Source organism: Trachemys scripta, chromosome 4, assembly GCF_013100865.1.
Source record: "Trachemys scripta elegans isolate TJP31775 chromosome 4, CAS_Tse_1.0, whole genome shotgun sequence".
NCBI classification, from domain to species: Eukaryota; Metazoa; Chordata; order Testudines; family Emydidae; genus Trachemys; species Trachemys scripta.
The window spans coordinates 127833518-127853372 of NC_048301.1; the positions used below are offsets into that span (position 1 = coordinate 127833518).

Sequence of the window (19855 nt, forward strand, 5' to 3'; positions counted from 1 at the left end):
ATGCCCTATCCCATCCAACTGTAGACAGGCTCCCCAGAGAGAAGAGGGCCCCACATACACCAAATATTGTGTATCCGCAACAGACAGGAGAAACAACCTGAGGGGGAGGGGGCGACACCAGAGGACCACTCCCCCTGCAGAGTGCCTGGTGGTGCCAGACTCTTTCCTCCTGATTTCAAGGAAATCAAGAGCCATGCCCAAGTTAAAAGCTTCTGTGTCTCTCTCTGTGTTTACTGGCTGGGAAAAGGCTGCTCAGGTGCTTCTCCCACACTAGGACTTGTCTTCTAGGCTTATCATGGCCAGGAAAAAGGTGCAGACAGAGTACACAACCATAGCTGGCCTACCCTCTCCTTTCCCTCCCCACAGGGCCCAGCTTACCCCCTCCCAGTCCCCAGCCTGCCCTCCCCACAGGGCCCGGCTTACCCCCCCACACAGGGCCCGGCATACCCCACCTTTCTGCCAGCCTGCCCTCCCCCCAGAGCCCTGTTTACCCCCTCCCCTGACCTACCCTCCCCACAGTGCCTGTCTTACCTCCCGTCTCCCGCGCAGCCGCCAGTCCCCCCAGTCCGCCCTCTCCTTCCCCCAGGGCTCGGCTGCCATCCCCCCGGCCCGCCCGCCCGCCGCCGGTCCCGCTCCCGGCCAGGCCCGGTCCCTTACCAGTTGGTCATGTCCAGGAAGAAGGCGCAGCCGGCCGGGCTCAGCTGGAAGCCCAGCAGCCGCTGGAACTCGCCGATCAGCACGTCCTTGTCGGTGGTGCCCAGGCAGCTGAACTTCTGCATCAGCTCGGCGTCCAGGTCCACGTCCATCCCCTCCATGGCGCCGGGGCCGCCGCTCCAGCCCGCTCCGCTAGGCCCCGGGCCTCCCCTGCTCCGCTCCGCCGCCCGTCTCCTCAGCGCTGCATGGGGGGAGGGGACGAGGGGAGCGAGTCCCGAGACACTGCGCACGCTCCGTCCCGCCCACACGCGGGGCACGCCACCTGTAACGTCATCGCGTTGCGTGACCGCACAGACGTGGTGACGTCACCTAAAGGAAAACTACAAACAGAGCCCCACCCGGGAACCCTAACCACGGCGGCAGAAGGAGATCCGCAAGGGCACGTTATTTACGTATGCAAAATAATTATGTCATATGCCTATAATTAATTTGCATATGTTTATGTATGCAGATTAATAATTCGCCTATGGAAATCAGTTTTCACATATGCAAATTATTCACAGGATTAAAATAGGCATGTGATCAATAAGTGATTCTCCTTTACATATTTCAGAGTAGCAGCCGTGTTAGTCTGTATCCGCAAAAAGAAGAACAGGAGTACTTGTGGCATCTTAGAGACTAAATTTGTTAGTCTCTAAGGTGCCACAAGTACTCCTGTTCTTCCTTTACATATGTACATGCAACAGATGAACATGGCATAGAGAAATATTTTCACATTTACATAGGGAAATTAAGCACGTTTCTTCGAATAATGAGATCACAGCAAATGAATGAATATAGTTTACATAGGCAAATGACACCCTATCAAGCACAGACGCATACGGATATAATACCTACTTCATTTACATATGCAAATTAACCACGTTGCTAAACACAGACGAAATTTCATTTGTTTATATATGTAAATCAGTCACATGGCTGTTCAACTGTACAGGGGTATATGCTTCTCATATGTTAACATGCAAATCAATCTAACGATGGTGAAAGAAAATCACATAATATAATAGTGTCACCTCCATGTAATATACATTGTAGATGCAGGTTAATCACAAATACGTTTAAAAATAGAGGAATATATAACTGATCTGTATTTATGAATATGGAAAATACTCTAATAAATAAAGAATAAGAAGAAGAAGAATAGCGTCACAATCCCACAGGGTAGGTCAGTATTATTATCCACATTTTCTAGATAGTGAAAAATGTTAATGGCCTGATTTTAGAAGTGGTAGGTAACCATCTCATGAGATCTGTGCCTGCTCAGCCCCTTCCACAATCAGGCCCTAAATGATCCACTAAATCACACAAAAAACAGAAAGTGAAAATGACTAAACAGACTAATTTAGTTTCACAGTCCAAATTGAGTAAATGGGAAACTGTCAACTTGACTATTTTGAAACTATCTAATGATAGAATGCCCTGTTAAGCAGTATAACTTGGATATTTAAAAAAAAATCCTGTAAAAATTGTAAGGACTTTTCTGTTCCTCTGTTGATGTTTTTTAAGCATCTGTTCAGCAAGGAATCAATTTCATAAGGCTTCAGTCCTAAAAGATGATATATTCAAGCAGGCCCCTGAGTTTGCTGGAAGCCCCATTGAAATCAAAGGCTACAATCCTGTAAGCCCTTTAATATGCATAAGTTATTCACATGCTGAAATGTTTGCAGAATTGGGGCATAAATTATACTTTACAAGAAATAGTGATTATGTGGGATAGTAGTGAGTCGCTCAGGGATTACTTTAAGAAGTTAGTAAAAAAAAAAAGTTTCCCTTGTTTTTTTCAGCTTGTCCTGTATTCATTCCCTCTGAAGCACCGGGCATTGGCCACTGTCAGAAGACAGTGTACTTGCATCTGAAGAAGTGAGGTCCTTACCCACGAAAGCTTATGCTCCCAATACTTCTGTTAGTCTTAAAGGTGCCACAGGACCCTCTGTTGCTTTTGTCAGAAGACAGGATACTGGGCTAGATGGTGGACCACTGATATGACCCAATATGGCTGTTCTTATGTTCTTAACTTACTACACACCAAGTGCTGTCAGGTGTACTAAAGGCTTGATCCAACACTCATTTATATAAATTAAAAACTCCCATTGTCTTAAATGAACATTGCATCTGACTGAAAAGCAAGCAAACTGAAAAAAATAAAAAACAAGGGAAACTATTTTTGTACTAACTTCTTACAGTAATCCCTGGGCAACTCATTACTATCCCACAAAGCACGGAGAAAATGTCCCAAAAGATATTACACCAGAAAGCACTGCCTACCTAAGGTGCACCGCACTTTACATTGACACAAGCACTCCTCATGAGTATGCACAGTACTGATGCAAGTAGCTAAGCATCCACGCGTCTGACCAATTCACAAATTTCAGCCACTGTACATCGATGTAACTTGTGTTGACTGAACTTTGTTGTGTAAACATGGCCACAGTAATCATGTTACTTGAAACGACATTAGGTACACCATTTTTGGACAGAAATATAATTTTTAATTTACATTGTCTCTTGAAGTATTTGTTTATCTGTCATTAATATTTAACTATTTGTTTACCTAAGGATCGAAGGTAATCTGTCAAACCATTGGAGTCTGTCTTTAAATTATAATTTTACAATGGAGTACTCCTAGGCTTTGAGTACTTGTCCTCCTTCATAATCCTAAACCACCACTTCTCTCTCCCACACATACACAGGCATGTTTTTAAACAAAGCAGAACATAACTCGCCTCTTTTGAGATGGCATTACTTGTTTCCTTTGACAGAAAGAAACCTGATACAAATGTCAGACCATACCCAGTCATCAGCAGTGAGAGTATAAAGACACCTAATAGGTTGTTGTTTTTCTGCATATTAAAGGCAATAGTGGTATTAGTTCTAAGGATCACTGAGAGGAAGTGACCTGTTGCAATATTTATATAGTAAACATTACAACACAAGTTCACGAGAAAATCAGCGCAAATGAAAAGCAAAACAAACTACAAAGTACAAGCAATATGGGGAGAGAAGTGACTTTCCACAAACACCAAATTTAGGATATTTCATTCTGAGAATCCAGAGGATTCTCTTTGTGGTTTGTGCCTGGGAAAAACTGCTGTTTCTTGCTGATATACCAGAAAAGGTGACTAACTGAGAACACAGGACTTGACTTTATTGCTAAAAAATTTAGCAATTAAAAAGTAACCTTTGCGGAAAAATATCATAGGAGAAATAAACAAGCATATCCAACCCTCAGGTTAAACACATCATAGGAAGATACTTTAATGCATGTTATAAATAGACAAATCATATAATTAGTAGTCGTGTCAATAAATGAATCAGTGATGCCCAACCTAGGCATTTCCACTGGGTTTGTTTTCCTTTGCTATATCGTCAGCTCTTAATATTATTCTACATGCTACTGTCACACCATCCGAGATACCCTATACTATTATGTCTTTTGGATGAGTCAAAATTGACATCCTGATTGCTCGCAGTCATTCATTATTAATTATTATTATCCTTCAGTATTACATCATGGGAATTTTTTTAAACAAATGTCCTTAACAACATACAAGATCTTTATGCATAACAAAAGGAAAACTACTGTTTAAAATGTAGCTCCATGAGTCGCCAATAAATCCTGACAATGAACGACTCTGTGGGTTTAGATACTCAAGAGTTTTGTTAAACCCTCTGCAGAATTCCTGGATTTGGGGTACTTAAATGCACTCATTCTCCTTTGACTTTCCTTGAAATGCTTGCAGTGCCTAAGAGTGCTGTCTTCTGGAGCTCACTGGTCATGATGTCTTGTGCTTCTAAAGTGTTTTTGAGCTGCTCATTCATACCCTTAAGGATCATCCACTTCAAGTTCTCCAGTAATCACTTTTGTTCTAGTTTTCCATAATCTTTTCACTTTGGGCCAGAGATCTTCATACTTGTTAACTTGTCTTATTGTTTCTTTTTTATGTTTCTGTCTGCTGGTATGACAGTATCAATGAACACATGTGATTCAAGAACTCTTTAATGCTTACTGGCAAGGGGTTTACAGCAATGTCCTGATCCTGGTCCATACATTCTGGTTCACCAAAGAATGTCACGTGAGGTCTCAAATGAACGAGGGTCACATGGTCATTAATATTGTTGTGAAAGCTATGCACAGATGCTATGTAAGGAGTTATGTATATATAATGAAAATATGTTCTTAGAGTTTGTGTCAAAGTCTGAGTCACCAGCAGAGGAGACAAAGCAGGTTTTCTGTCACACAAGAGATGTTTATTCACCTGTCTCTCTGTGGGGACATAAATTGACCCGCTACAACAATGGCTACACATTTACATAAAAAGTCAACAAAGAGATGTGAAGTCAACAGGAAAGGAGCACACAGAAAAAATAAGCCCCAGGTGATTATCTTATCTCTGAGTAGAAACAATGAACTTTAGGAGTACAAGTAGAAGGCAAAGACAACACCCCCTTATCCTGTAATGAGGAAGTAAACAGTGCATTTACATTTCTGAAAGTGGGATCTCAGCCAGCCATAGTTGAAACACTGTAGTGTAGAGGACTTTGGGGATAAACTTCTTTAGACAGGAGGTTAACTTTAGACAGGAGGTTAGCTAAGTTTAGTCTGTGATTTTGTTTCCAGTATTCTTACTCACTATCACATTAATTTTGAATTTTTGATGATAAACTTATTCTTGTTTCCGCTATAAATATATCTAAGTGCTGTTTCTGAGCTGATTCATACAAGGCTGTATGTATACTGTTCTTTTTGGGATTTTTGGTATTTCTGTGAGCATACAGTGGATAAGGGGCAGAACAGAAGAGTGAATTCTTCAAAAGCACTCAGGAACTGGGGTGCACGATTTGTTAGCCTTCAAGGTGAAGTAAGGGCTGGCATAGCCCAGAGGAGAGTACTTGAGTGGCTAACAGGCTGGTGGTGTCAGGGAGCTGACACCCAATTAATCACAAGCAGGACTCCCTCGTTCTGGAGGAAGCGGGGTAACAAGGTGACTCAGTCCTGGGTATCCCGAGAACTATCACAACATAGTCTTGTTTTGTCTTCTTTCCTACAGCAACTATGTCTGATCTGTTTACCTACCCCAATTGGTCTGGGACAATTATGGCTGCTGTGTATCCCGTATCATTGCTTCTACCAATATATTTGCATGTGGATCAACACCACTAATCTCCCTTTTCAGGCTTTCAATCTGCATTAGTATAAATTCTCCTCTTTGGAATAAAGCTCTTAGTTATCCGGCAACTCTATGCTCAGTAATTTCTTTCTCTGTGTTGTTGTTATTTTGCTCCTTCCAGTATTGAAGCATTCATTTCCTCCAGCCTCTCCAGGTTTTGCCAAAATCCAATACTGGATCACTTGTGGATTTCCACTGCGAGTCCATTTCACTCTTTTATTAACAATGATCTCTGGTTTTCTTGGGTTGTTTGGACAGTTACAGGATATCATCCAGGAGTTGTCCGCCCCCACACAACATACCCTCATGGGTGAGGAGCCTCCAGTCCAGCTAAGCTCTTCTGAGGCCCCATTTACTACCCTCCTTACACCGTTCGTAATAATTATCAATTGCCTGTATTCTCCATATTTGTTTGGGTTGGCAGGTTATACCCTGCTGGGTGCCAAACCAGTATTTCTAAGCCTTGGGGGGTTATTATTAATTACTATTATTATTACTATTATTGCATAAGTGGTTACCTTACTGTCCTGCCAAATCCCTACTTAGGTAGCTACATTCTGCCTCCCTACAATTCTCTCTTGGGTTTCAAGATAACATGTTGCTGTTAACTTTGGGTCCTGAGATCTCATGTGGTGTTGCCATACACTGTTAAACCCAATTATGACTGCATTTCAGTGGTGGATGAATTGATCCCTGTATGTTGCTTGACTGCTAGTTTTTTACACATCAGTCTGTGACTAGGAAGTGAACTGAGACCCACCAACTCATTGTACATAGAAAGTCAAGCAGCTGTCAGATGGTGAAGATGGTCAACCTGAGCTGTATTTAAACTAATGATCTAGTGTATGATCCTGCAATATGATCAGTGCCGACAAACCATTGCATACGACATTGACTTCAGTGTGCACCATGTGGGCACAAGGGTCCATCTGCATAAATCTGATTGCAGGATCAAGGCTGTAGAGATGAATGGCTATGTAGCCTGTGAACAAGTACGGTGTCATCCAGTCTCATACATTCTGTCATATTTTAAAGCGTAGGGATGTAAATCACTTAACTATATAATAAAGAAATGAAAGGGCCATCTCTCCTACCTTATCTATCTTTATGTGTATGTGCACAAGACAGCAGAGCTGATGTTGTGAAGAACAGGAATGATCTACTAAAATAACACTTGCTCTTGTAATGTGTGATATAACTCCCATTTGGGCTGAATAAGTTCCACAAGTTAAGGACAAAAATGGAGAATACTGCCAGGATATTGATGCACAACCTAAGTGTTGCTGTGAGCATTGTTGTGAATTAACGACCAGATCCCGCCAAGATGTAAATTACAAGTTAATCCAAAAAAGAATCTATAAGAAAACAGGCCAATGACATTAGAAGATGTGATGCTTGTGGTCAAACAGTTAAAAATGATAAAACACCTACTTTTGAGAATATTTCATCAGACTGCTAAAGAATGGCAGCTCAGATTTAGTTCACTAGCTTTATAGAGTTGTCTTAAAATTTGGGAAAGCAGTCACATTCCAAAAGATTGGAAAAGGGGATGAAGCATCCCATATTTAAATAAAGAAGAGTGATCATCTTGCTCAAACTATAAAGGCATAATGCTGCTTGTCAGTCCCAGGGAAGGTGTTAATGATCAGACTACTCAACCAACTGAAATACTGCTTCAATCCCAAAATGAGAGACAACCTGTATAACCAATATGGTGTTTTCACAGGTCAATCTACAATCCATGCTATGTATCAGAGGGGTAGCCGTGTTAGTCTGAATCTGTAAAAAGCAACAGAGGGTCCTGTGGCACCTTTGAGATTAACAGAAGTACTGGGAGCATAAGCTTTCGTGGGTAAGAACCTCTTGCATCTGAAGAAGTGAGGTTCTTACCCACGAAAGCTTATGCTCCCAATACTTCTGTTAGTCTCAAAGGTGCCACAGGACCCTCTGTTGCTTAATCCATGCTATGTATGCTCTGCTGAATGTTATTGAAAAACAACTAGAAAGACAAAAGGAAGTTAACTTTGTGTTTATAGACTTTGCAGCCGCTTTTCACTCAGTACATCAGTCAGCACTGTAGATAATGCTACATCAGTATGGGGTGCCTGAGGATTTAATGTGTCAAACTGCACCACAGTGCATTTAGCTGTGTGAGGGTCAACAATTGTAATACAGACTGATTTTCAGTAGAATCAGGAGGACACCAGGGATGCATTCTTTCAACTATATTATTTAATGTTCTAATAGTCTATCTGATGACAAAGCTGACTGAGGCCAAATTAGGTTTCAAATTTAAAGATTAATCTTTAAAGCATTGGTTCTCAGCCAGGGGTATGCGTACCCCTGGGGCTACGCAGAGGTCTTCCAGAGGGTACATCAACTCATCTAGTTGCCTAGTTTTACAACAGGCTACATAAAAAGCACTAGTGAAGGCAACACAAACTACAATTTCATACAAACAATGACTTGTTTATACTACTCTGTATACTATACACTGAAGTGTAAGTACAATATTTATATTCCAATTGATTTGTTTTATAATTATATAGTAAAAATGAAAAAGTAAGCCATTTTTCAGTACTAGTGGGTGTGACACTTGTATTTTTTATGTCTGAGTTTGTAAGCAAAAAGTTTTTAAGTGAGGTGAAACTGGGGGTACACAAGACAAATCCGACTCCTGAAAGGGGTACAGTCGTCTGGAAACGTTGAGAGCCACTGCTCTAGAGGGAGCAGCATGGGGGAGCTTAAGAGAAGGGGAATTTTGAAGGAACAGTATGGGGACAGTATAGGGAAGGCGCAGTAAAGACAGGGTAGCATCGGGGCAATGTGGGGAAGTTTATCCCAGAGAAACGTTGTCCCTTCTCTCCACGCGCTCTGAGAGTCACTTTCCGCAGGGAAAAGCGAATCGCTGAGAGATGGTCGCGTTTGACCCTCGCGAGGCACCATAGGCGTCTGGGACGGGAGAAAAACTACAAATCCCGGCTTGCAAAGCGCCCAAGATCGTTGAGATAGTAGTAGAGTACTGCAGGCTCTACTACGGGTGCCGAGGGAGGGTCACGCCAAAGCGCTTAGAAGGCGGGAAGCAGTCGCGTAGCGATTGTCTCACTTCCTGCTAACGGCGCCTGGGCCCCAGAGCAACATGCCCAAGTGAGTGAGCCTGGGCCGGGCCCCCCGCGGGACGGTGGGGAGGCGGCTGGGGACCCCCCCTCCCGCTCAGTCACCCCCCGGGCCTTCAGAGTCTGCTGCTGCCCCGATTCCGGGAGCTGCGGGGGCCTCCTGGGAGCAGGGAGGTGACGGCCGGGCCCGGAGCGGCGAGAGACGGAGGGGCTGTGGCCGTTGAGGGGGGCATTGGCTTAGGGATGGGGGGCGGGTGGGGGGGGGTCTCTGGGGTAGGGGGCAGTGAGGGAGGGGGGTGGCTGAGGCGGAAGGGCGGGGGGGGTAGAACTGTACAAAGCAAACTAGTTACAGCCCCAGTCGTGAAAAAGGAGGCCTGTGACACCAGTGGAATTCTGCATGCGGGAAGGGCATAACGAGTGGGGTCCCGCAGGGATCAGGTCTGCGTCCGGTTCTGTTCAATATCTACATCTAGGGTGACCAGATGTTCCGATTTTATAGGGACAGTCCTGATATTTGGGGCTTTTTCTTATATAGGCTCCTATGACCCCCCCCACTCCCGTCCCGATTTTTCACACTTGCTGTCTGGTCACCCTATCTACATCACTGGTGTAGATAATGTAATAGAGAGTACATGTATAAAGTTTGTGGATGATACCAAGCTGGGAGGGGTTACAAGTGCTTTGGTGGTTAGGATTAAAATTCAAAATGCTCTGGACAAACTGGAGAAATGGTCTGATGTAAATAGGATGAAAATTCAATAAGGACAAATGCAAAGTACTCCACTTAGGAAGGAACACTCAGTTAGACACACACAAAATGGGAAATGACTGCCTAGGAAGGAGTACTGCGGAAAGGGATTTGAGGATCATAGTGGACCATAAGCTAAATATGAGTTGACAGAGTAACCGTGTTGCAAAAAAAAGCGAATGTCATTTTGGGATGTATTAGCAGGAGTGTCGTAAGCAAGACACGAGAAGTAATTTTTTTCTCTCTACTCTGTGCTGATTAGGCCTCAGCTGGAGTATTGTGTCCAGTTCTGGGCGCCACATTTCTTGAAAGATGTGGACAAATTGGAGAAAGTCCAGAGAGGAGCAACAAGAATGATTAAAGGTCTAGAAACATGATGTATGAGGGAAGATTGGAAAAAATTGGGTTTATTCATTCTGGGAAAGAGAAGACTGAGAGTGGACACGATAACCATTTTCAAGTACATAAAAGGTTGTTACGAGGAGGAAGAAGAATTGTTCTTAACCTCTGAGGATAGGACAAGAAGCAATGGGCTTAAATTGTAGCAAGGGAGGTTTAGGTTGGACTTTAGGAAAAACTTCTTAACTCTCAGGTTGGTTAAGCACTGGAACAAATTGCCCAGGGATGTTGGGGCAGTTTAGACAAACACCTGTCAGGAATGGTCTAGATAATACTTAGCCCTGCCATGAGTGCAGGCGATTGGACTAGATGACCTCTTGAGGTCCCTTCAAGTCTTATGATTCTATGAGCAGAAGGGTCTGCCCATACAGGTCTGCTTGTGGGATTGGGGCCCCAATTAATTTTTTAGATTTGAGACAGAAAAATATTGGGGTTAAGCGAAGATAAAACTAAAAGGTTAATTTTTTTTCCTGTCAAAGTAAATGACTATTGATTGACTTCTAGAAATAACAGGTTCTAACTGAAAATGTATATTTTTAATCTTGTACAGATCTTAAGTATTGGAAATAAGTAATAATTCCCCCAGTTTCTAAAACAGTTTTATTTTTCTTCAGGTTTTATTGTGACTATTGTGACACATACCTCACCCATGACTCTGTAAGTACCAAACTCTTTGTATTCATACTTTTTGAGTATCCAGTTAGAGATCAGTTTTTCCTTTGAAAAGATAGTACTGGGTACATTGCTACATAAATATATATTTACTTTAGGGATAATATATCTGAGAGATTTTCTTAAACATAACATTGTACCTTGGAGAAGAGAGGCACCATTATACTTGAGACTGAATGGTACAGTTTTATCAGGTTTGATTATTTAAAAGGAAGAATACCTGTGAAAAGGAGAGGGGTCTGGCCCAATGTGATGTGGTGTGGCAAAATTGATTTGGGGAAAGCTATTACCCTGTCAAATATCTGTCAGCATTCATCCAACAGTAACATAAAAAATAAGTTTGAACATTTATCGTTCCCTCTTAGAAACAATAGATTTACTCTAAATTCTATTTTTGAACTGAACGATAAGTCAAACATCTTGCCTTCTATTAAAATGAAGATACCAAGCTTGAAAAGAACATTTCCTTACCAATATGAAACCCCCTCAAAATATTAAATTTTAAGTTTTATGTAAGATCTGTTTCTCCATATAAGCTGTACCTCTCATATCATGTTTCATGGGTTCTTATAGATTTGCTAGTGTCATGCAAATTAATATATCCAGTTGGTGTCACAGTGAGCATATTGGGGACGACTATATTGTTCACATCGTAGGAAATAAACGTATAAAAAATTAAACTAGATGTAGAGATCTGTAGCTTCCAAACACAGATATTGGACTGTATCGGTCATCTGACTGTATATGCCAATGGTTCTCAACCAGGGGTACGCAGAGGTCTTCCATGGGTACATCAACTCTTCCAGATATTTGTCTCATTTAACAACAATAAAAGCACTAGTGAAGTCAGTACAAACTAAAATTAAATGCAGACAATGACTTGTTTATGCTGCTTTATATACTATACCGGGGTGGCCAAACTTACTGATCCTCCGAGCCGCATATGACAATCTTCAGAAGTTGGAGAGCCGGGGCGCACCTGCCGGGGCTTGGGGCTTCAGTCATACTCCTGCTGAATCTTCAAGCCCAGATAGTGTGCTGTGACACTTTTGTATTTTTATGTCTGATTTTTGTAAGCAAGTGATGTTTAAGTGAGGTGAAACTTGTGGGTACACAAGACAAATCAGACTCCTGAAAGGGGTACAGTAGTCCAGAAAGGCGGAGAACCACTGGTGTATGCCACTCAACCTATGTGTGTGTTTCTTGACTGCAAGTTGTGGTGGTTTTATATGAACTTGAAATAGATCTTTGGCTCACGTGTGCTTAGTGCATGGACAACAGCATCTCTTCATTTTGCAGCCATCTGTGAGAAAGACCCACTGCAGTGGTCGGAAACACAAAGAGAATGTGAAAGATTACTATCAGAAATGGATGGAAGAACAAGCTCAGAGCCTGATTGATAAAACAAGTAAGAAAAATCACTTCATGATCTAGATCATTTCACTTAAAAGGTTCCCTCCTACCTCTGTCCTGTTGCATTGGATTGATGTAAATTATAAACTGAAGGTCCTGACTTGTGCGTCTGAACAGGAAAGTAATATAGAATCTAGTTATGTAGCTACTCTGTGGATGGAACTTCTCTTAAAATTGATGGGGTTTCACATGAGGGGTGCCTGTATTAGTAGGCCGTTAGTTTAAGGGTCATCTTCAGCTCAGGTTTTTATGCATAACTCTCCACCTACTTCATTGGAGATTTTTTTTGAAAGCTAATGGCATATTATCCTAAATTACCAAGTCCCAAACCCTTATTGTGAAACAGCTTCCTATATCAGCAACTTCTAATAGTCCTTTTGCTGCAGATCTGAAGGACATCTTTTGAGCTCCCTCCTATTGTGGGAGAGCCAAAACACTGTTCCCTTTCTCTAGGGCTTGGTCTATGCTACCAACTTAATCCACATCCCTGAGCGACATAGTTACATTGACCTAACACTGGTGTAGACAGTGCTATGTTGTTGGGAGGGCTTCTCCCATCAACATAGCTACTGCTTCTCAAGGAGGTGGAGTACCTATGCTGACCGAAGAAGCTCTCCCATCAATGTAGGTAGCGTTTTCACTAATCACTACCATGGTGCAGCTGTGCCACTGCAGAACTGTAAGCCCTGGTTTACACTACGAGTTTAGGTCGAATTTAGCAGCGTTAGATTGATTTAACCCTGCACCTGTCCACATGACAAAGCCATTTTTGTCGACTTAAAAGGGCTCTTAAAATAGATTTATGTACTCCTCCCCGACGAGGGGATTAATGCTGAAATAGACATCGCCGGGTCGAATTTGGGGTTGTGTGGACGCAATTCGATGGTATTGGCCTCCAGGAGCTATCCGAAAGTGCTCCATTGTGACCACTCTGGACAGCACTTTGAACTCAGATGCACTAGCCAGGTACACAGGAAAAGCACTGGGAACTTTTGAATTTCATTTCCTGTTTGGCCAGTGTGGCAAACTCAGCAGCACAGGTGACCATGCAGTCCCCCAGAATGTTTCTACGCTCCCCCTATCATCTCCGTCCCTGAAGTTATTGCAGATTAGAAGGCAAAAAAACCGCACTTGCGATGACATATTTTCCGAGCTCAGGCAGTCCTCCTGCACTGATAGGGCACAGCGTAATGCATGGAGGCATTCAGCGGCAGAGGCCAGGAAAGAATTGCTGTTTGCTTAACGGCAAAAGTGTCATACCTCGCTAGCGATCCTGCCCGAGCCAGGTCGCTGTGTCACATGCACTCCGCGCTGTGTCAGCCTTAGGCAGGGGCATGACTGTTTTGTGAGCAGGAAGGCCATAGATATAGACATTGCATTAGGTAGCTTCTGTAGCCAGAGAAAACATTCCTGTGCATTCGGCAAAGTCTGTGGCAAAAAAAGAGAAGCCCTGTAGTGTAGTGGTGATCACGTTCACCTAACACGTGAAACGTCCCCAATTCGAAAAAGGCAGAAACAGGTCACTATTACTTTTTCTGACTCCCCCCCCCCCCGGCACTTTCCCCCTTAGAACAGACCGCGCTGTGAAATTTTCCTTGGAATTATATCAATTATGAGTTAAATAATATGGAAGCTCTCTCTAAGTTATAGTCCTGGGTTCCTTACCCTTTTCAGCTGCTCTGATCAATTAATATTTTTGTTAAGGGCAGGGGAAAATGTTCATTAAGCCTTTTATAGGGACTAAATGCTATCTAGGACTCTGAAATAATCTTAATGTAGCCCATAGAGTGCAATCCTTCATTCTAGATTTGTCATTCCATAAGTTGAACTGCTCCTTACTACTGTCCAGGCTTCATGAGCTATGGGAGCAAGGGGTAGGCTGGGGTAGGTACGACCGTGTGGTAATGCTGGCTGGGAGAGCAGCCTGAGGCAGAAGCCTCCAGCTCTCATGATATTCCAGGCAGGACTGAATCTCCATGAGACGAAACTTAAAGAAGAGAATGACTTTTAAATATGTTGCCATTGATGGTCCCTTTTGTTTTTGTATTTTGGGAGTAAATAAAAGTGCTAAATTTCACTTCTCGATACCATTAATAATTTTGCTATCTCTGTTATGTTCCTCTCGTTTGTCTCCTCTCTAAACAATCTGTCTCTTCAGTCTTCTCTCATATGGAAGTCTATCTATGCCTTTCATTGCCTATTTCTGAACAATCTCTTTCAGCCATATCCATTTTGAGATAAGGTCACTAGAACTGAACACAGTATTCCAAGTGGGTGTTTATAATTGATTTTAAAAGGCATAATACTGTCAGTATTTTCTGTTCCATTCTTTATATCCGTTGTAGATATTTGTCTGATATTTTTGACCATTGCTGTACATTGGGCAGAGGTGTTCATGTAGTTATCTGCAGTGATGCCTGTGTCTTTTTCCTGACCATTTGAAGTTAATTTGGAATCCAACAGTGTGTATGAGTAGTTGATGTTTTCTTTCCTGTTAATTACTTTGCATTTGTCAGCATGGAATTTCATGTGCTATCCCACTTCTCATTCAGTTAACTATGTGAAGTTCCTCAGTCTGCTCTAGTTTTTGTTGACTTAGATAATCGGTATTTATACATCTTTTTAGGAAGGCAAAAGGCATACAGTGTGTACTTCCGCCTCAGTAGAAGCAGTATTCAGGCTGGGACATGTTGAAGAGTCCAGCCTGTACTGCAGCTTTCAGGAGGCTCTGACCACATGTGATTTCAGCATGATGTAAATAATTATATTTTGGGAAAGAGTCAAGGTGGGGAGAAACTCGTGTTGTCAGAATACTATAGTAGTTCTGTTGACAAATTAATGACTGTCTCCCCTTATTTCCTAATGTAGCGGCTGCATTTCAACAAGGCAAAATTCCACCTACTCCTTTTTCTGCTCCACCTCCTGCGGGAGCCATGATCCCCCCTCCTCCCAATATGCGTAAGTTTGAATATTGAGTTCTTGCATTGTGAGCAGCAGGCCAGCAGCATACCTATTTGTTGGCTACTGCTCGCTTTCTTCTTCAATAGGACTTTGCTAGAAGTGTCCTCTGATTTAAAATATTACAAAGTAATTTGTGAACTCAGAATGTTCCCTGAGCTTGATAATGAAAATGTAAAGCAGTTCTTTGTGAGTCCTCCAATAGCTCTGAATAATCTTGAGGTTTTTTAGCAATTTCATTCTAACATTTTGCATAGTGGTGTTAAATGCAATAGGCTGTAAAATAACTGTTCCTTCATTTGCATGCTAGCTTTTTTACTGTATCTCTAATGAAGCCACTCACACCACTCATATTCTTGAAGTAGAAGAGAAACTATTTAATATGCTCTGCATTCCATTTGGGAAATGGCTCCTTATTATTAAAGATCTTATCCCTGTTGCAGGACAGATTGGTCATTTTTATTAGATGTGCAGCAGCAGGTGATTGACTAATTTCTTGGCTGCTGAAAAGTGAACTAAAATTGAAAAGGAATGTTCGTACACTATCATAAGAGACTGTACAAGATACAAACTGAAGATCTTTAGCCGTTTACAAGTGTTTATTAACTAGGATTCCACATCACTTTCGCATCTGCTAGCATGACACATATATTGATTTAGATGTGCGTGTAATCAGTTTTTATACATGTTCTTTCAGCTGGTCCTCCACGACCAGGTATGATGCCAGCTCCCCATATGGGTGGACCTCCAATGATGCCAATGATGGGCCCACCTCCTCCAGGAATGATGCCGGTTGGTCCTGGTAAGTCTCAGCCTGCAGAAACATGTAATTTCTAGTTTGTTTATTTTTTTTATAATTGAGTACTGCTCGTTTAGATTAGCAAGGTGATTGAGATGTTTCCAGTTGTTTGTTAATATCTTGATTCACAGCAAAGTGAATGTCTGTAAATGATAGTCAATGGAAAATATTCTCTCTAAGCAGTTGGAGTACCTGGGTGTTAAATTTATTGACACACACTAGCTTGTGGCCACTTAACTTCAGGATGAAATCTGATCAGCTCTTGTATGCTAAGCAGTTGAGCTAGGTCAGTAGTTGGATGGGGAAATGGCCAAAGTCTTCAGGTTGTGGTAGTGTTTCAGTAGGTAATCCTTTGCACTCAGTCCGTACTGATCCACTGGCCTCTGCGTGGTGTTAGAGATGAGTGGTAAAACTGATGTCCTTAGCTTTTGTCACTAATGCCACTTTAATAACCAAGAGTATCTGATAATCCTTGTGTTGAGGTCAAGTTTTGACTGATGATTTCATTATCTCCATAATTTTCCCTTGCAGTAAAAATTGGATACAGTTTGCCTGGTACCCCATATCATTTTCGTTCCAGATCTTTAAACTATTTTAAACAGTATTGTTAATAGGGCTGTCAAAACAATTAAAAACATTAATCACCAGATTAAAAAAATAATCGTGATTAATTGCAGTTTCAATCACACTGTTAAACAATAATAGAATACAATTTAAATTTATAATATATTTAAATATTTTTCTATATTTTCAAATATATTGAATTAAATTACAACACATACAAAGTGTAGAGTTCTCACTTTATATTATTTGTATTACAAATATTTGCACTGTAAAAAAATAAACAAAAAGTAGTGCAATTTACAAGTTAAAGCATGAAGGTGCATACAAACGTTTAGCATAGCTGGCGCCTAAATACCTTGCAATGCTGGCTACAACAGTGCCATGTGAACGCCTGTTCTCACTTTCAGGTGACGTAAAGAAGTAGCTGCAGCATTATCTCCCATAAATGTAAAATAAACTCGTTTGTCCTTAACATTTGGCTGAAGAAAAATTAGGAATGAATGGACTTGTAGGCTCTAAAGTTTTACATGGGTTTTGTTTTTGAGTGCAATTAATGTCAAAAAAATCGACATTTGTAAGTTGCACTTCCATGATAGAGATTACACTACAATACTTGTATTTTTTTAATGCACCTCATACTATTTTTTCTTTAGTGCAAATATTTGTAATAAAAATAACACTAAAGTGAGCACTGTACACTTTGTATTGTGTTGTAATTGAAATCCGTGTATTTGAAAATGTAGAAAACATCCAAAAATATTTATAACTAATTTAAATTTGTATTCTATTACTGCTTACTAGTGTGATTTAAAACGGCAATTAATCACGATTCATTTTTTTACTTGGGTTACTTTGTTTTGAGTTAATCACTTGAGTTAACTGCAATTAATTGACAGCCCTAATTGTTAACTTAATATACTAAATTTGTGTAGTGTTAAATTGCATGCACTGTTAAGTAGTGTCTGCACCAGGGGGGTAGATATATTTTAGAGATAAGTGGAGATTGCAGTGTATTATGTGAAGTTTTGTAGAATTTGAAATATTTTGGGGTGTTGCCAAGGAATGTAATCCCAGAAATATTAAGAGTTATTAAAGAAATTGGTAAAGGAAAAATCAAAAGGGTATTATTTTCCATCTCTGTACTGACAGTATTGGCACATGAAGGCTTGTTGTCATACAGCATGTCTGGATTCACTGAGTATTTCTACAGTAGGATCCAAGGAATAAAACTACACATCAGCAGTGGTGCAGTGTCCTTTGTGATGCTCTTCTCAGTAGTAGAGAAGCAGCACTCAATAAGGGGCATAAAGAGTGGACTTTACATCTCAGACTAACCTGCAGTGCAATGCTTGTCCTTGTGAGAGGTGTAAATGGCAAATCTTCTGAGAATACTTGAATAATTGATTCAACATGATCTAGTGCAGGGGTGGGCAAACTTTTTGGGCCGAGGACCACATCTGGGTGGGGAAATTGTATGCAGGGCCGGGGCAGGGGGCTGGGGTGCAGGAGGGAGTGCAGGGTGTGGGAGGGGGTGCGGTGTGCAGGAAGGGACTCGGGGCAAGGGATTGGGGTGCAGAGTGCAGGAGGGGGTTCAGGGCAGGGGTGCAGGGGGGTGCAGAGTGCAGGAGGGGTCTCAGGGCAGGGGTGCAGAGTGCAGGAGGGGGCTCAGGACAGAGGGTTGGGGTGCAGGGTGCAGCAGGGGGTTGGGGTGCAGGAGGGGTGTGGAGTATACAAGGGGGCTCGGCAGGGTGTTGGGGTGCATGGTGCAGGCAGGGGGCTTAGGGCAGGGAGTTGGGGGGTGGGGTGCAGGAGGGGTTCAGGCTTTGGGGTGCCAGTGGCACGCCCCAGGGCAGGCTCCCTGCATGCCTGCCCTGTCCCCGTCCCCACGCCGCTCCAGGAAGGGGGAGGGTGTCAGAGGGCTCCATGTGCGCTGTCCTTGCCGTGCCTCCAGGTACCTGGTCCTCTTAGTGAAGGCAGGGGGCTGGACTCGATAACCTTTCAAGGTCCCTCCCAGTTCTATGAGATAGGTATATCTCCATATATTATTACCTCCCCTGAAGCTCCCATTGGCCATGGTTCCCCGTTCCCGGCCAGTGGGAGCTGCGGGGGGCTGTGCCTGGAGTCAAGGGTCCAGGGGCCGCAGGGACGTTGGGCCGGCTGCAGCTGAGAGCAGCGCGGGGCCCATGAGGCCATGGGGGGCAATCCCGTGGGCCAGATCCAAAGCCCTGAGGGGCCAGATCCGGCCTGCAGGCCGTAGTTTGCCCACCCCTGATCTAGTGTTTGTAATGATTCAAGCTTTCCTTCCTGATAATGCTGTCATGCAAAGAGACGAGAAGTAAGTTATTCGGCCATTCTGTAGCACGTTGCATCAGAGGATCTCAAAGCACTTTCTAAAAGTTAATTTCCTGACCTTTCTGTGAAGTAATTAAGTGATAGTTTATCCACCTATAAGATAATGATTATGTCAAAATTAGAAACATATCCCTAGAGTCCTGGCTCCTAGTCCTATAATCACTAGACTCTCTCTCAGGAAGACTTATTCCCTGTATCCAGAAGACTTGCAGATCAATGGTTTTATTCTTTCTAAACTTAGAATATAGATATTTGTCAGCAGAGTGACTAAGTTCAGCCTCTTTCAAACTGTTTTGTACTGATGCCTAATCGGCCTATTCTGGTGCTTTCTATTTTTCTGCCGTGTTGTAGCTCCAGGGATGAGGCCGCCCATGGGAGGACACATGCCAATGATGCCAGGCCCTCCAATGATGAGACCTCCCTCCAGGCCCATGATGGTGCCAACGAGGCCAGGGATGACCCGTCCAGAAAGATAGAGATAGAAGTGGAGCTACACTTTCCTTTGTTTCTGTTTTATGTTGTTCACCAGAACATCATGGTGCTGCATCTCCAGGATTTTATATCAAAACGGTGTGATGACAAGACCTGCTGCCCCTTCAAACTGCAGAAGGTCTGATCTAGGGAGCACTGGGCTGATGCATTGTAACTGTTTTTTGCACCATTTGCTTTTGAAATGTAACAATAAAATGTTGATGCTGGTTTAGATACAGAGAGTTGGATGTGCTTTCCTATGTGTGTGTTTTGCGGTCTCCAGTAGAATAAGAAACCTGATATGTAGATCCCCCACTAACCCCGTTTCATTTACAGCCTTGTGCTAAATTTGTCTTTTGTGCTTTCTTCTCTGAGATTTCCATTGCAACATCCCTCTATCCCTTTTTGATAGATTTTTTCCCCCCCCCGTTTTGATACACTGTGATGTGTTCCCTGCAGTATGAAACACTTTTATAAAACT

General features: G+C 42.4%; 2 protein-coding genes across 3 annotated transcripts in view; one reads left to right on the plus strand and one right to left on the minus strand.

Moving 5' to 3' along the window:
• The window catches only part of ILRUN (inflammation and lipid regulator with UBA-like and NBR1-like domains), a 50424-nt gene extending 49496 nt beyond the window's left edge, over positions 1-928 (minus strand). Inside the window, exon 1 of one of the 2 annotated variants that reach the window (XR_004645377.1) lies at positions 658-928. Coding sequence is in view for 1 of the 2 variants with exons in the window: in XM_034767426.1 (XP_034623317.1) it covers positions 658-815 (158 nt within the window). In the remaining variant the exon portion in view is untranslated. The remainder of the gene's footprint in view (positions 1-657) is intronic. The other variant, XM_034767426.1, reaches the window with a different exon arrangement.
• Positions 929-8907: 7979 nt separating this feature from the next.
• On the plus strand, positions 8908-19608 carry SNRPC (small nuclear ribonucleoprotein polypeptide C). The gene is made up of 6 exons (XM_034767429.1): positions 8908-9029; positions 10760-10802; positions 12117-12225; positions 15099-15188; positions 15886-15990; positions 19255-19608. The coding sequence occupies exons 1-6, from the start codon at positions 9022-9024 to the stop codon at positions 19377-19379; spliced, it is 480 nt and encodes a 159-aa protein (XP_034623320.1). The 5' UTR covers positions 8908-9021; the 3' UTR covers positions 19380-19608.
• Positions 19609-19855: the final 247 nt, after the last annotated feature.

Coding starts and splice junctions, on each gene's coding strand:
- SNRPC (XM_034767429.1), top strand. Junction 15,189..15,885: donor CCCCCCTCCTCCCAATATGC/GTAAGTTTGAAT, acceptor ATGTTCTTTCAG/CTGGTCCTCCACGACCAGGT. Junction 15,991..19,254: donor AATGATGCCGGTTGGTCCTG/GTAAGTCTCAGC, acceptor GCCGTGTTGTAG/CTCCAGGGATGAGGCCGCCC.